This window comes from Oncorhynchus gorbuscha, linkage group LG15 (genome assembly GCF_021184085.1).
Source record: "Oncorhynchus gorbuscha isolate QuinsamMale2020 ecotype Even-year linkage group LG15, OgorEven_v1.0, whole genome shotgun sequence".
In the NCBI taxonomy this organism is placed as follows: Eukaryota; Metazoa; Chordata; class Actinopteri; order Salmoniformes; family Salmonidae; genus Oncorhynchus; species Oncorhynchus gorbuscha.
In genome coordinates, this window is record NC_060187.1 from 30,425,267 (window position 1) to 30,443,147 (window position 17,881).

General features: G+C 43.4%; 1 protein-coding gene across 6 annotated transcripts in view; it reads left to right on the plus strand.

Moving 5' to 3' along the window:
• Positions 1-17,881, plus strand: part of LOC123996921 (F-box-like/WD repeat-containing protein TBL1XR1) — a 47,248-nt gene that overhangs the window by 26,999 nt on the left and 2,368 nt on the right. For 4 of the 6 annotated variants that reach the window (XM_046300759.1, XM_046300758.1, XM_046300761.1 and 1 more), the window contains 13 exons: positions 13,204-13,306; positions 13,561-13,706; positions 14,172-14,391; positions 14,601-14,775; positions 15,101-15,236; positions 15,570-15,633; positions 15,713-15,810; positions 15,972-16,032; positions 16,240-16,361; positions 16,498-16,572; positions 16,894-17,021; positions 17,327-17,492; positions 17,731-17,832. In XM_046300759.1, coding sequence (XP_046156715.1) covers positions 13,249-13,306; positions 13,561-13,706; positions 14,172-14,391; positions 14,601-14,775; positions 15,101-15,236; positions 15,570-15,633; positions 15,713-15,810; positions 15,972-16,032; positions 16,240-16,361; positions 16,498-16,572; positions 16,894-17,021; positions 17,327-17,492; positions 17,731-17,832 — 1,551 coding nt within the window. In that variant the 5' untranslated portion in view covers positions 13,204-13,248. Of the gene's footprint in view, positions 1-10,751; positions 11,197-13,203; positions 13,307-13,560; positions 13,707-14,171; positions 14,392-14,600; positions 14,776-15,100; positions 15,237-15,569; positions 15,634-15,712; positions 15,811-15,971; positions 16,033-16,239; positions 16,362-16,497; positions 16,573-16,893; positions 17,022-17,326; positions 17,493-17,730; positions 17,833-17,881 lie in introns of those variants that run through there. The other 2 variants (XM_046300763.1, XM_046300764.1) reach the window with 2 other exon arrangements.

Consider the following 17,881-nt stretch of genomic DNA (forward strand, 5'->3'; position numbering starts at 1 on the left):
TGGTGTTCTATACTGTAGACATGGTGTTCTATACTGTAGACATGGTACTGTAGGCATGGTGTTCTTCACTGTTGGCATGGTGTTCTATACTGTAGACATGGTGTTCTATACTGTAGACATGGTGTTCTATACTGTAGACATGGTGTTCTATACTGTAGGCATGGTGTTCTTCACTGTAGTCATGGTGTTCTATACTGTAGGCATGGTATCAGTTCACTGTAGGCATGGTGTTCTGTACTGTAGGCATGGTGTTCTTACTAGACATGGTGTTCTATACTGTAGGCATGGTGTTCTATACTGTAGGCATGGTGTTCTTTACTGTAGACGTGGTGTTCTATACTGTAGGCGTGGTGTTCTATACTGTAGGCATGGTGTTCTATACTGTAGGCATGGTGTTCTATACTGTAGGCATGGTGTTCTTTACTGTAGGCGTGGTGTTCTTTACTGTAGGCATGGTGTTCTATACTGTAGGCGTGGTGTTCTATACTGTAGGCGTGGTGTTCTATACTGTAGGCATGGTGTTCTATACTGTAGGCATGGTGTTCTATACTGTAGGCTTGGCGTTCTATACTGTAGGCATGGTGTTCTATACTGTAGGCATGGTGTTCTATACTGTAGGCATGGTGTTCTTTACTGTAGGCATGGTGTTCTATACTGTAGACGTGGTGTTCTTACTGTAGACATGGTGTTCTATACTGTAGACATGGTGTTCTATACTGTAGACATGGTGTTCTATACTGTAGACATGGTGTTCTATACTGTAGACATGGTGTTCTATACTGTAGACATGGTGTTCTATACTGTAGACATGGTGTTCTATACTGTAGACATGGTGTTATTCACTGTAGGCATGGTGTTCTATACTGTACTGTAGGCATGGTGTTCTAGGCATGGTGTTCTACTGTAGACATGGTGTTCTATACTGTAGACATGGTGTTCTATACTGTAGACATGGTGTTCTATACTGTAGACATGGTGTTCTATACTGTAGACATGGTGTTCTATACTGTAGACATGGTGTTCTATACTGTAGACATGGTGTTCTATACTGTAGACATGGTGTTCTATACTGTAGACATGGTGTTCTATACTGTAGACATGGTGTTCTATTACTGTAGGCATGGTGTTCTATACTGTATGCATGGTGTCAGTTCACTGTAGGCATGGTGTCAGTTCACTGTAGGCATGGTGTTTTTCACTGTAGACATGGTGTTTTTCACTGTAGGCATGGTGTTCTATACTGTAGGCATGGTGTTCTATACTGTAGACATGGTGTTTTTCACTGTAGGCATGGTGTTCTATACTGTAGGCATGGTGTTTTTCACTGTAGGCATGGTGTTCTATACTGTAGGCATGGTGTTCTATACTGTAGACATGGTGTTCTATACTGTAGACATGGTGTTCTATACTGTAGACATGGTGTTCTATACTGTAGACATGGTGTTCTTCACTGTAAACATGGTGTTCTTTACTGTAGACATGGTGTTCTTTACTGTAGACATGGTGTTCTTTACTGTAGACATGGTGTTCTTTACTGTAGACATGGTGTTCTTTACTGTAGACATGGTGTTCTATACTGTATTCATGGTGTCAGTTCACTGTAGGCATGGTGTTCTATTCACTGTAGACATGGTGTTCTATACTGTAGACATGGTGTTCTATACTGTAGACATGGTGTTCTATACTGTAGGCATGGTGTTCTTTACTGTAGGCATGGTGTTCTTTACTGTAGGCATGGTGTTCTTCACTGTAGGCATGGTGTTCTATACTGTAGGCATGGTGTTCTATACTGTAGGCATGGTGTTCTTTACTGTAGGCATGGTGTTCTTTACTGTAGGCATGGTGTTCTATACTGTAGGCATGGTGTTCTGTGCTGTAGGCTTGGCATGGTGTGTTCTTTACTGTAGGCTATACTGTGGTGTTCTATACTGTAGGCATGGTGTTCTATACTGTAGGCGTGGCATTCTATACTGTAGGCTAGGTGGTGTTCTATACTGTAGGCTTGGTGTTCTTTACTGTAGGCATGGTGTTCTATACTGTAGGCTGTATGGTGTTCTTTACTGTAGGCGTGGCATTCTATACTGTAGGCGTGGTGTTCTATACTGTAGGCTTGGTGTTCTATACTGTAGGCATGGCGTTTATACTGTAGGCTTGGTGTTCTTTACTGTAGGCGTGGCGTTCTATACTGTAGGCGTGGTGTTCTATACTGTAGGCTTGGCGTTATATACTGTAGGCATGGTGTTCTATACTGTAGGCGTGGCGTTCTATACAGGCGTGGCGTTCTATACTGTAGGCATGGTGTCTGTTCACTGTAGGCATGGTGTCTGTTCACTGTAGGCATGGTGTCTGTTCACTGTAGGCATGGTGTCTGTTCACTGTAGGCATGGTGTTCTATACTGTAGGCATGGTGTTCTATACTGTAGGCATGGTGTCTGTTCACTGTAGGCATGGTGTCTGTTCACTGTAGGTGTGGCATTCTATACTGTAGTCGTGGTGTTCTATACTGTAGGCTTGGTGTTCTATACTGTAGGCATGGTGTTCTATACTGTAGGCGTGGCGTTCTATACTGTAGGCGTGGCGTTCTATACTGTAGGCATGGTGTCAGTTTACTGTGGCATGGTGTCGGTTCACTGTAGGCATGGTTTCAGTTCACTGTAGGCATGGTGTTCTGTACTGTAGACATGGTGTTCTATACTGTATGGTGTTCTATACTGTAGGCATGGTGATCTATACTGTAGGCGTGGTGTTCTATACTGTAGGCATGGTGTTCTATACTGTATGCATGGTGTTCTATACTGTATGGTGTTCTTTACTGTAGGCATGGTGTTCTTCACTGTAGACATGGTGTTCTTCACACTGTAGGCATGGTGTTCTATACTGTAGGCATGGTGTTCTTTACTGTAGGCATGGTGTTCTATACTGTAGGCATGGTGTTCTTCACTGTTGGCATGGTGTCAGTTTACTGTAGGCATGGTGTCATGGGTTTACTGTAGGCATGGTTTCAGTTCACTGTAGGCATGGTGTTCTGTACTGTAGACATGGTGTCAGTTTACTGTAGGCATGGTGTCGGTTCACTGTCGGCATGGTTTCAGTTCACTGTAGGCATGGTGTTCTGTACTGTAGACATGGTGTTCTATACTGTAGGCATGGTGATCTATACTGTAGGCATGGTGTTCTATACTGTAGGCATGGTGTTCTATACTGTATGCATGGTGTTCTTTACTGTAGACATGGTGTTCTTCACTGTAGGCATGGCGTTCTCTATACTGTAGGCATGTTGTTCTTTACTGTAGGCATGGTGTTCTATACTGTAGGCATGGTGTTCTTCACTGTTGGCATGGTGTCAGTTTACTGTAGGCATGGTGTCAGTTTACTGTAGGCATGGTGTCGGTTTACTGTAGGCATGGTTTCAGTTCACTGTAGGCATGGTGTTCTGTACTGTAGACATGGTGTTCTGTACTGTAGACATGGTGTTCTGTACTGGTGTTATTTATGGTGTTCTGTACTGTAGGCATTGTGTCTGTTCACTGTAGGCATGGTTTCAGTTCACTGTAGGCATGTTGTTCTATACTGTAGGCATTATGTCTGTTGACTGTAGGCATGGTGTCAGTTTACTGTAGGCATGGTGTCAGTTTACTGTAGGCATGGTGTCAGTTTACTGTAGGCATGGTGTCAGTTCACTGTAGACATGGTGTTCTATACTGTAGGCATGGTGTTCTATACTGTAGACATGGTGTTCTATACTGTAGACATGGTGTTCTTTACTGTAGGCATGGTGTTCTTTACTGTAGGCATGGTGTTCTATAATGTAGGCATGGTGTTGTATACTGCAGACATGGTGTTCTATACTGTAGACATGGTGTTCAATACTGTAGGCATGGTGTCTTTACTGTAGGCATGGTGTTCTTTACTGTAGGCATGGTGTCAGTTCACTGTAGGCATGGTGTTCTATAATGTAGGCATGGTGTTCTATCCTGTAGGCATGGTGTCAGTTCACTGTAGGCATGGTGTTCTATAATGTAGGCATGGTGTTCTATACTGTAGACATGGTGTTCTATACTGTAGACATGGTGTTCTTTACTGTAGGCATGGTGTTCTTTACTGTAGGCATGGTGTTCTATACTGTAGGCATGGTGTTCTATACTGTAGACATGGTGTTCTATACTGTAGACATGGTGTTCAATACTGTAGGCATGGTGTCAGTTTACTGTAGGCATGGTGTTCTTTACTGTAGGCATGGTGTCAGTTCACTGTAGGCATGGTGTTCTATGTAATGTAGGCATGGTGTTCTATCCTGTAGGCATGGTGTCAGTTCACTGTAGGCATGGTGTTCTATAATGTAGGCATGGTGTTCTATACTGTAGACATGGTGTTCTATACTGTAGACATGGTGTTCTATAATGTAGACATGGTGTTCTATACTGTAGACATGGTGTTCTATACTGTAGGCATGGTGTTCTATCCTGTAGGCATGGTGTTCTTTACTGTAGACATGGTGTTCTATACTGTAGACATGGTGTTCTATACTGTAGACATGGTGTTCTATACTGTAGACATGGTGTTCTTTACTGTAGATATGGTGTTCTTCACTGTTGGCATGGTGTTCTATACTGTAGACATGGTGTTCTATACTGTAGACATGGTGTTCTATACTGTAGACATGGTGTTCTATACTGTAGACATGGTGTTCTATACTGTAGACATGGTGTTCTTCACTGTTGGCATGGTGTTCTATACTGTATGCATGGTGTCAGTTCACTGTAGGCATGGTGTACTATACTGTAGGCATGGTGTTCTTTACTGTAGACATGGTGTTATTCACTGTAGGCATGGTGTTCTATACTGTAGGCATGGTGTTCTATACTGTAGGCGTGGCGTTCTATACTGTAGGCTTGGCGTTCTATACTGTAGGCGTGGCGTTCTATACTGTAGGCGTGGCGTTCTATACTGTAGGCTTGGCGTTCTTTACTGTAGGCGTGGCGTTCTATACTGTAGGCTTTGGTGTTCTTTACTGTAGGCGTGGCGTTCTATACTGTAGGGGTGGCGTTCTATACTGTAGGGGTGGCGTTCTATACTGTAGGGGTGGTGTTCTATACTGTAGGCATGGCGTTCTATACTGTAGGCTTGGCTGTTATATACTGTAGACATGGTGTTCTTTACTGTAGGCATGGTGTTCTTTACTGTAGGCATGGTGTCAGTTCACTGTAGGCATGGTGTTCTATACTGTAGGCATGGTGTTCTATCCTGTAGGCATGGTGTCAGTTCACTGTAGGCATGGTGTTCTATACTGTAGGCATGGTGTTCTATACTGTAGACATGGTGTTCTATACTGTAGACATGGTGTTCTATGACTGTAGACATGGTGTTCTATACTGTAGACATGGTGTTCTATACTGTAGACATGGTGTTCTATACTGTAGGCATGGTGTTCTTTACTGTAGGCATGGTGTTCTATACTGTAGGCATGGTGTTCTATCCTGTAGGCATGGTGTTCTATACTGTAGACATGGTGTTCTATACTGCAGGCATGGTGTTCTTTACTGTAGGCATGGTGTCAGTTCACTGTAGGCATGGTGTTCTATACTGTAGGCATGGTGTTCTATACTGTAGGCATGGTGTTCTATACTGTAGGCATGGTGTTCTATACTGCAGGCATGGTGTTCTATACTGCAGGCATGGTGTTCTATACTGCAGGCATGGTGTTCTATACTGTAGGCATGGTGTTCTATACTGCAGGCATGGTGTTCTATACTGTAGGCATGGTGTTCTTTACTGTAGACATGGTGTTACTGTAGACATGGTGTTCTATTGGCATGGTGTTCTATACTGTAGACATGGTGTTCTATACTGTAGACATGGTGTTCTATACTGTAGACATGGTGTTCTATACTGTAGACATGGTGTTCTATACTGTAGACATGGTGTTCTATACTGTAGACATGGCGTTCTATACTGTAGACATCGTGTTCTTCACTGTCGGCATGGTGTTCTATACTGTATGCATGGTGTCAGTTCACTGTAGGCATGGTGTTCTATACTGTAGCTTTGGCATTCTTTACTGTAGGCATGGTGTTCTATACTGTATGCATGGTGTCAGTTCACTGTAGGCGTGGCGTTCTATACTGTAGCTTTGGCATTCTTTACTGTAGGCGTGGCGTTCTATACTGTAGGGGTGGCGTTCTATACTGTAGGGGTGGCGTTCTATACTGTAGGGGTGGCGTTCTATACTGTAGCTTTGGCATTCTTTACTGTAGGCGTGGCGTTCTATACTGTAGGCTTGGCGTTCTTTACTGTAGGCGTGGCGTTCTATACTGTAGCTTTGGCATTCTTTACTGTAGGCGTGGCGTTCTATACTGTAGGGGTGGCGTTCTATACTGTAGGGTGGTGTTCTATACTGTAGGGGTGGCGTTCTATACTGTAGGCGTGGCGTTCTATACTGTAGGCTTGGCTTTATATACTGTAGACATGGTGTTCTTTACTGTAGGCATGGTGTTCTATAATGTAGGCATGGTGTTCTATACTGTAGACATGGTGTTCTATAATGTAGGCATGGTGTTCTATCACTGTAGGCATGGTGTCAGTTCACTGTAGGCATGGTGTTCTATAATGTAGGCATGGTGTTCTATACTGTAGACATGGTGTTCTATAATGTAGACATGGTGTTCTATAATGTAGACATGGTGTTCTATACTGTAGGCATGGTGTTCTATCCTGTAGGCATGGTGTTCTTTACTGTAGACATGGTGTTCTATACTGTAGACATGGTGTTCTATACTGTAGACATGGTGTTCTATACTGTAGACATGGTGTTCTTTACTGTAGACATGGCATGGTGTTCTTCACTGTAGGCATGGTGTTCTATACTGTAGTGTTCATGGTGTTCTATACTGTAGACATGGTGTTCTATACTGTAGACATGGTGTTCTATACTGTAGACATGGTGTTCTTCACTGTAGGCATGGTGTTCTATACTGTATGCATGGTGTCAGTTCACTGTAGGCATGGTGTTCTATACTGTAGGCATGGTGTTCTTTACTGTAGACATGGTGTTATTCACTGTAGGCATGGTGTTCTATACTGTAGGCATGGTGTTCTATACTGTAGGCATGGTGTTCTATACTGTAGGCATGGTGTTCTATACTGTAGGCATGGTGTTCTATACTGTAGGCATGGTGTTCTATACTGTAGGCATGGTGTTCTTTACTGTAGGCATGGTGTTCTTTACTGTATGCATGGTGTTCTTTACTGTATACTGTGGTGTTCTATACTGTAGGGTGGTGTTCTATACTGTAGGGGTGGCGTTCTATACTGTAGGCGTGGCGTTCTATACTGTAGGCTTGGCGTTCTATACTGTAGGCATGGTGTTCTTTACTGTAGGCATGGTGTTCTATAATGTAGGCATGGTGTTCTATACTGTAGGCATGGTGTTCTATACTGTAGACATGGTGTTCTATACTGTAGGCATGGTGTCAGTTTACTGTAGGCATGGTGTTCTTTACTGTAGGCATGGTGTCAGTTCACTGTAGGCATGGTGTTCTATACTGTAGGCATGGTGTTCTATCCTGTAGGCATGGTGTCAGTTCACTGTAGGCATGGTGTTCTATAATGTAGGCATGGTGTTCTATACTGTAGACATGGTGTTCTATACTGTAGACATGGTGTTCTATGACTGTAGACATGGTGTTCTATACTGTAGACATGGTGTTCTATACTGTAGGCATGGTGTTCTATACTGTAGGCATGGTGTTCTTTACTGTAGGCATGGTGTTCTATAACTGTAGGCATGGTGTTCTATCCTGTAGGCATGGTGTTCTATACTGTAGACATGGTGTTCTATACTGCAGGCATGGTGTTCTTTACTGTAGGCATGGTGTTCAGTTCACTGTAGGCATGGTGTTCTATACTGTAGGCATGGTGTTCTATACTGTAGGCATGGTGTTCTATACTGTAGGCATGGTGTTCTATACTGTAGGCATGGTGTTCTATACTGCAGGCATGGTGTTCTATACTGCAGGCATGGTGTTCTTTACTGTAGACATGGTGTTCTTCACTGTGGCATGGTGTTCTATACTGTAGACATGGTGTTCTATACTGTAGGCATGGTGTTCTATACTGTAGACATGGTGTTCTATACTGTAGACATGGTGTTCTATACTGTAGACATGGTGTTCTATACTGTAGACATGGTGTTCTTCACTGTAGGCATGGTGTTCTATACTGTATGCATGGTGTCAGTTCACTGTAGGCATGGTGTTCTATACTGTAGGCATGGTGTTCTTTACTGTAGACATGGTGTTATTCACTGTAGGCATGGTGTTCTTACTGTAGGCATGGTGTTCTGTACTGTAGGCATGGTGTTCTATACTGTAGGCATGGTGTTCTTTACTGTAGGCATGGTGTTCTATACTGTAGGCATGGTGTTCTATACTGTAGGCATGGTGTTCTTTACTGTAGGCATGGTGTTCTTTACTGTAGCATGGCATTCTTTACTGTAGGCATGGTGTTCTATACTGTAGGGGTGGTGTTCTGTTACTGTAGGCATGGTGTTCTTTACTGTAGGCATTGTGTCTGTTCACTGTAGGCATGGTGTTCTTCACTGTAGGCATGGTTTCAGTTCACTGTAGGCATGGTGTTCTTCACTGTATGCATGGTTTCAGTTCACTGTAGGCATGGTGTTCTATACTGTAGGCATTGTGTCTGTTCACTGTAGGCATGGTTTCAGTTCACTGTAGGCATGGTGTTCTGTACTATAGGCATGGTGTTCTTTACTGTAGGCATGGTGGTCTTTACTGTAGGCATGGTGTTCTTTACTGTAGGCATGGTGTTCTATAATGTAGGCATGGTGTTCTATACTGTAGACATGGTGTTCTATAATGTAGGCATGGTGTTCTATCCTGTAGGCATGGTGTCAGTTCACTGTAGGCATGGTGTTCTATAATGTAGGCATGGTGTTCTATACTGTAGGCATGGTGTTCTATACTGTAGACATGGTGTTCTATGTAGGCATGTAGGCATGGTGTTCTATACTGTAGACATGGTGTTCTATACTGTAGACATGGTGTTCTATACTGTAGGCATGGTGTTCTTTACTGTAGGCATGGTGTTCTATAATGTAGGCATGGTGTTCTATACTGTAGGCATGGTGTTCTATACTGTAGACATGGTGTTCTATACTGCAGGCATGGTGTTCTTTACTGTAGGCATGGTGTCAGTTCACTGTAGGCATGGTGTTCTATACTGTAGGCATGGTGTTCTATACTGTAGGCATGGTGTTCTATACTGTAGGCATGGTGTTCTATACTGTAGGCATGGTGTTCTATACTGTAGACATGGTGTTCTATACTGTAGGCATGGTGTTCTATACTGTAGGCATGGTGTTCTTTACTGTAGGCATTGTGTTAGTTCACTGTAGGCATGGTGTTCTATAATATAGGCATGGTGTTCTATCCTGTAGGCATGGTGTCAGTTCACTGTAGGCATGGTGTTCTATAATGTAGACATGGTGTTCTATACTGTAGACATGGTGTTCTATACTGTAGACATGGTGTTCTATACTGTAGACATGGTGTTCTATACTGTAGGCATGGTGTTCTATACTGTAGGCATGGTGTTCTATACTGTAGGCATGGTGTTCTATACTGTAGGCATGGTGTTCTATACTGTAGACATGGTGTTCTATACTGTAGGCATGGTGTTCTATACTGTAGGCATGGTGTTCTATACTGTAGGCATGGTGTTCTATACTGTAGGCATGGTGTTCTTTACTGTAGGCATAGTGTTCTATAATGTAGGCATGGTGTTCTTCACTGTTGGCATGGTGTTCTATACTGTATGCATGGTGTCAGTTCACTGTAGGCATGGTGTTCTTTACTGTAGGCATGGTGTTCTATACTGTATGCATGATGTCAGTTCACTGTAGGCATGGTGTTCTATACTGTAGACATGGTGTTCTTTACTGTAGACATGGTGTTATTCACTGTAGGCATGGTGTTCTATACTGTAGGCATGGTGTTCTATACTGTAGGCATGGTGTTCTATACTGTAGGCATGGTGTTCTATACTGTAGACATGGTGTTCTATACTGTAGGCATGGTGTTCTATACTGTAGACATGGTGTTCTATACTGTAGACATGGTGTTCTATACTGTAGACATGGTGTTCTTTACTGTAGACATGGTGTTCTTACTGTAGGCATGGTGTTCTATACTGTAGGCATGGTGTTCTTTACTGTAGGCATGGTGTTCTATACTGTAGGCATGGTGTTCTATACTGTAGACATGGTGTTCTATACTGTAGACATGGTGTTCTATACTGTAGGCATGGTGTTCTTTACTGTAGGCATGGTGTTCTATACTGTAGGCATGGTGTTCTATACTGTAGGCATGGTGTTCTATACTGTAGGCATGGTGTTCTATACTGTAGGCATGGTGTTCTATACTGTAGGCATGGTGTTCTTTACTGTAGGCATGGTGTTCTTCACTGTAGGCATGGTGTTCTTTACTGTAGGCATGGTGTTCTATACTGTAGGCATGGTGTTCTATAATGTAGGCATGGTGTTCTATACTGTAGGCATGGTGTTCTATACTGTAGGCATGGTGTTCTATACTGTAGGCATGGTGTTCTATACTGTAGGCATGGTGTTCTATACTGTAGGCATGGTGTTCTTCACTGTAGGCATGGTGTTCTATACTGTAGGCATGGTGTTCTATACTGTAGGCATGGTGTTCTATACTGTAGGCATGGTGTTCTATAATGTAGGCATGGTGTTCTATAATGTAGGCATGGTGTTCTATACTGTAGGCATGGTGTTTTTTTATTGTAGGCATGGTCTTCTTTGGGTGGAAAGATGTATTGGGTTTTTGTCATATGGTTTTGCATTCAGTTCAAAAGGTTACATTTAGTTCTCATATGACCACAGCACCTTATTCCACTTGGCCTCAGAATCTACAATATGCTTTTTCGCAAAGCTCAAATGACACTTGATGTGGATTTCTTTGGGGGTGTTTTGTTTTCTTGCCACCCTCCCGTAGGGGCCAGATTAATGCAGTGTTTGTGATAATGTGGTCACATGCACACATTGACTAGTCTTTGCCATAAAGGCCTGAAGCTCCTTCAAAGTCGCCATTGGATCCTTGGTAACCTCTCTGATCTGTCTCCTCTTTGCCCGGTTTGGAGGGACGGCCTGATCTATGCAAGGTCTGGGCATAACCATACGCCTTCCACTTCTTAAAAATGGTCTTAACTGTGCTCCGAGGGACAAAGCCTTTGAAATCTTTTTATATCCATTCCCTGATTTGTGCCTTTCCACAACTTTATATTGTAGACCTTTTGAAAGTACCTTTCTGCCCATAGTGGATTATTTGCTTTGAATTGCACTACTAAGCAGTAGAGTCCTCTATGAACAACTGCTTTTATTCTGAACTAATCAAACTCGATACTAATGATCACAGATGGAAGCCAATTAGCTTGATTTGTGATCTGGACGGTGGTTGGTTATACCTCAGCAAATTTGGATGTAAGGCAACAAAAGGTGAACAGTTTGAAAGGGGGTGGTGACTTCGTATACACACTGTACATGTATGTTATATTCTAAACCAAAGGCTGTAAAAGTGGCTTGATCAGACATCATGCAGGACAGGAACATCTGAACTGGTGTTGAGACATTTTTTATATAAAGTGTTAAAAGTATAAAAGATCATACCTACCAGAATCACTTTGGGATGTAGGCGAGTTGTAAACAACATCATTTGTGAGACTGGAGATGGGGCAGAGGTGTACATTTATTTCACAGGAAGATGAAGTGGTCCATCTCTACAGCCGTGCTCTCTCACTCTCTCAAAATAGACCAACACCTCATCACTTTGATACGGCGATGAAAAGGGAATGAACTACGTCTCTCGGGGTGTGTTCAAGTATAAAAGCAGATGACAAAATTCTGTTCGGTTTGCAAACAAACCACATCCTATGACAGTTTTTGTCAAGAATAGGCCTACACATCTCTTAAGAGAATTGATAATGGTTGACAAGGCATCGTCTGGGTTAGGGTTTGGCCGTGGTAGGCCATAATTGTAAATATGAATCTGTTCTTAACTGACTTGCGTAGTTAAATAAATAAAATAAATACATTGAAACATCCTCAATAATACTATCTTCAGTAGCTAGGACTACTAAGATTGGACCTCCTCTGTAGAGTTCTGTTATGGTTATGCTATGTTTTGACATGGAAATTAGAATGTGCTCCAGTATTCTACCGGAAATATGTCTCTTCAGATTTGAGGTATCTTTGGGTGAATGTACAGTTCTGCATGGCTGCCTATTGATTCGTTATTTCAGATGTCACTCTTGTGAAACACCAGTAGCACAGGTCCTGAAGTGGTTTCTTCAGAGAGAAGGATGTTTGTGCTCCTGTTCTATATCTCACTGAATGGATGAACCCAGTTAAAACGGTCTATTCTGTGGTCATGCCCATGCTTGCTTGTTTGTCACTACCATGATTCTGCAAGGTCCCAGACTAGCACTGTGCTGCTCTGAGTCAGACCTGGCTGAGATAAACACCACTGCTCTCATTGATGGACTACAGCCCAGAGCACAGCTCATCTATGGAAAGAGAATCCCCTTCCCATCCCCTCCCCCCTTCACACACACACACACACACACACACACACACACACACACACACACACACACACACACACACACACACACACACACACACACACACACACACACACACACACACACACACACACACACACACACACACACACACACACACACACACACACACACACACACACACACACACACACACACTGTCAACAGAGATCCTGAGATTCTGTTTTTAACTCAACAGCGCCACTGCGGTGCAATGGTGGTAATGGGTACTACGCCTTGTTATTTGCCATGCAAGAGAGACGCACTGTAGCAGTGCTGCTGCTCCTGTCCACAGTTAGCACCCAACAGCAGGTCCCCGCTGCCCTGCCCTGGTGTGAACTGTGTGTACAGCAGATTGTGGAAGGATTTTTGCACACAGACAATGTGTTAGTGGTAGTGGCATCTTCTGGGAGGAAATCTCCACTCTCCAGTCCTAGCTTCAGTTCTTACTTAGCAGCATTATGTAGTGTGATTGGTGTAGTGTGAAAATATGTTGCTCTGAGTTTGGATAAACAACTGTCTCACCACCACCTCCTCCCTTCCCTTCAGGCCTGTGTCCTGTTTGCTGACCTCATGGTGTAACCAGGTATAAAGATGAGCATAAGCAGTGATGAGGTCAACTTCCTGGTGTACAGATACCTACAGGAGTCAGGTAGGCTCTATCTGACGCTTCAACCACACATCTGGAAGCAAACGCAATTGAAGCCAGACTGCTGTCGAAATAATCTTACCGTATATTCTCCTTATGTAATGTTCTATAACTATTAAAGGGTGCCCTGAAAATGTGCACTCTGAGAACAACCACAGAGCTATTTGAAGTGTGCCATTTCCAGAGGCACCAGAGGGAGGGATCTGCTCTATGTAATGTGCTGCCTACTGACATGCTCCTCATGCCTCCCCTTACAGGGTTTTCCCACTCAGCCTTCACGTTTGGGATAGAGAGCCACATCAGTCAGTCTAACATCAATGGAGCCCTGGTGCCCCCTGCTGCCCTCATCTCCATCATACAGAAGGGCCTGCAGTACGTGGAGGCTGAAGTCAGCATTAATGAGGTGAGCTCATCTTTATCACAGCATCACATCATCTTATCAGGGAATCCGTGGACTTTATTACTGCAAGCCAAGCCAACTGTGATGAAATGCAGAACATCGGTTTGATCAGAACGCATATGAATGCAGTGCTAGGTTTCTGTTCTTCAGTTATGCAGTTATCAACTAATGTAGCTTTATAATACGTTGCATTATTTTTTAATAGATGGTTTTCTAGTGATTTGTTTTAGTGTTTTATCCTTTAATTTAAGTCAAAGGAGGTTGGTGGAAACTTAATTGGGGAGGACGGGTTCAGGTAATGGCTGGAACAGAATTATTTGAATGGTATCAAACACATGGTTTCCATGAGCCATCCTCCCCTCATCAGCCTCAACTGGATTTAACCTACCATTGCTTACAGCTACAGTAGTTATTTAGCAGTTTGAAGCCTTTGATTCTGAGTCTAACCAGCTTTTCTGCTGTCCCCAGGACGGTACACTGTTTGACGGGCGGCCGATCGAGTCCCTGTCGCTCATCGACGCGGTAATGCCGGACGTGGTGCAGACGCGGCAGCAGGCCTACCGAGACAAGCTGGCCCAGCAGCAGGCGGCACAGGCCCCCCCAGCCAATGCCACCAACATGACAGCCAACACCAAGAATGGAGAGAACACGGCCAATGGCGAGGAGAACGGAGCGCACGCCTTAGCTAGTGAGTCTCAGTCCACGGCCCTGGGCTTAGTGTTTATTAACCATAACACACAGAGCGGGAAAGAGGATAATGTCCCTAAAAAATTCTGCTATTAGTTCGCTCTTTATGGCTAGTTTGTGCATGTTCTGTTATTTTGAACATCATTGTTGTGGTTGAGAATGTAAACTACCAAAAGAGTCAATGCCAATACTGGACGTTTTGTTATTCAGATCATGCACATGCTGATGAGGTGCTCTCTGTGTGCCATACAGACAACCATGCAGACTTGATGGAGGTGGACAGGGACATGGAGATTCCCAAGAACAAAGCCATGGTGCTCCGAGGCCACGAGTCAGAGGTGTTCATCTGCGCTTGGAACCCTGTCTCCGACCTGCTCGCCTCAGGGTCAGTGTCTCTCTCTCTCTCTCTGATGTTATTGCATTAAGCTCAAATAATTAAAGTCCTATTTTTATCTGTATCCTGGTTAGAGTTGCAAAATTATGGTAACTTTCCCCAAAACCCCAGGTATTCCAGAAATCCTGGTTGTAGGATCTGGATTTCCTGATTCCGTGAATCTTCCAACCGGGATGTCTGGAAAACCTGGGAATTATGGGAAAGTTTTGCAACCCTAATTGAACGAATGAGTGACCCATGACCTTTCTGTGTTGCTATTTTGTTGTATTGTAATTGCTCTGGGCTGTGTTAACTGTCCCTCCCCTCCCTGGTGCAGGTCTGGGGACTCAACGGCACGGATCTGGAACCTGAGTGAGAACAGCAGCTCCACGCAGCTTGTACTGAGGCACTGCATACGGGAGGGAGGCCAGGATGTCCCCAGCAACAAAGACGTTACATCATTAGACTGGAATGTGAGTCAGAGGTCTACACACACACACACACACACAAGCCTGCTCCATGTTCTCCCTCACAAATCCCATAACTTTATTTCCACATTTATGTCCACTGCTCCTGTTCTGAATGCTGTTACTAGGAGCAACTTCAAACTGCTTTTATGTTTCAAAGCATTGGAACTTTTTTAATTACCCCAATTATTTTGAGGTGTAATACTGTTTTGTTGTACTGTAGGCTTGTTATCCTGGCAAGGGAAGTTTCATTGAGCAGAATCATGTGATACACAATATGTATTCTCTTTCATTCCATTTAACTTAATGTATATGTATTATACCTCTTCCCCCTGACAGAGTGAGGGTACTTTACTAGCAACCGGCTCATATGATGGATTTGCCAGGATCTGGACAAAGGATGGTGGGTTGCCACTTTTACCTCCTTTTTCAACTTAACATGTTGTCAGTTTCTTCTCTAATATATATGATTTGAACCCTAGGTAATCTTGCCAGTACCCTGGGTCAACACAAAGGTCCCATTTTTGCATTGAAATGGAACAAGAAAGGAAACTTCATTCTTAGCGCCGGAGTAGATAAGGTAAGAACCCAACAGCCCTTTTCTTTTTTGTTATGAGCTAAAGACATGAAATGCTATGAAGGCTCATTCACCTCTTCTGGTATTCAGGACTAAAAGAACATTCTGTTATTCTCAGGCGTGTTCTAATTGAGATGTTTTTCTTTGTGTGTTTCTCCCTCCAGACTACAATCATATGGGATGCTCACACAGGAGAAGCCAAGCAGCAGTTCCCGTTCCATTCAGGTGCACTGAATTATCCAATGGCTTCTTTCCTGACTCTTCATTAACCCTTACTAGACATGTATCGGTACATACTTACATGAATATATACAGTAAGGGTATTTTTGTGCCGACTCATTCTTAGTTTCTGTTAAGCACAGAAAGAAAGAAGTAGAGTTCTATGTTGTTTATTCATTGTTTTCTTCCGCTCCTCTTGTTGTGACTCCATAGCGCCTGCTCTGGATGTGGACTGGCAGAGCAACAACACGTTTGCCTCCTGCAGTACAGACATGTGCATCCATGTGTGTAAACTTGGCCAGGACAGGCCCATCAAAACATTCCAAGGACACACGGTAAGTCAGACCAATTACCCCACAGTGTTACACTGCTCCTGTAGCCATCATAGAAGTACTATGCCATAGCCATTTTGTCCAGTTTTCTATGGGTCAGAGGCATTGCCTCCTCTGTCTGTGCTCCCCTCCGCTCCAGAACGAAGTCAATGCAATCAAATGGGATCCAACCGGTAACCTACTGGCCTCTTGCTCAGACGACATGACGCTGAAGGTAAGTTATGAATGAAAACTGTCTAGCTATGTCCAGCACTCTTACACTTAAGTATTGTCTGCATTGTTGATTACTGTCCCTGTTAAATAAATTATATAAATGCATGTGCACTGTAATGGTTTGCTCTGGATTATATATCAGAAATTCAAATAATTAATGTTTTGTATATATTTCTCTATACATTTCTTCATTGTGAATTGTCAACCTTTGACAAATTGTCAACCTGAAAAATAAACCAAGTATAAAACCAACCAAACATTCTTATCTATCTGAACATTCAGCGTTTTGGATATTCACCATCACGTCATTTTACCATGCTAGATCTGGAGTATGAAACAGGACACATGTGTTCATGACCTGCAAGCTCACAGCAAAGAGATCTACACCATCAAATGGAGCCCCACTGGTCCTGGAACCAACAACCCCAATGCCAATCTCATGCTTGCCAGGTACTGAAACAGAAGCACTGCTGCGCCCTCTATGTGGGCATCCATTAGTTTGGATGTGAAAGCAACATTACTGGCTGTGATAACAGCGGTGTGGCCCTGTTAGAGGGTAATAGACTGATAACTACACTGTTTCTGGGCCAGCCACAATGTCTTTGTGCCCTGAACCAAAACTCTTCACCTGAATTGCCCCAGTTTTCATGCTTCTGAATTGGGGCTTTGTGTTTGAGGTGAGCTATGACTATGAACTAAGTATTTCTTCTGGGGAGGAGGCAGATCGATGAATGTTTTTCCTGTGTTCCCTGCAGTGCATCCTTTGATTCGACGGTGCGGCTGTGGGATGTGGACCGAGGCATCTGCATTCACACGCTAACCAAACACCAGGAGCCTGTCTACAGTGTGGCATTCAGCCCCGACGGCAGGCATCTGGCCAGTGGCTCCTTTGACAAGTGTGTTCACATCTGGAACACGCAGGTACAGTCCCGACACTGTCTTGCTATATCTACCTTGCCGGAGTGGAGAACTGTTAGTGATATTAGTTTCCTGTATTGTTATGCAGTTAGTTGCTTAGGTCAGTGGTAGTGATTATTTTGGAGACTTTAATTAGGCTTGCGAATGGATTTAAATCTAAGAAAGCTATGGTATAGCCTTTGGCTTGTGGTTGTTGATCTGAAACGATAACACTGTCTTCGCTTCCCTTTCCATTCCACAGACTGGTGCTTTAGTCCATAGTTACAGGGGGACAGGGGGAATCTTTGAAGTTTGCTGGAATGCAGCAGGTGACAAAGTGGGAGCAAGTGCATCAGATGGATCTGTGAGTACACATTTTTTAGCATTTTCATATACTTCATTAAAAAAAAGTC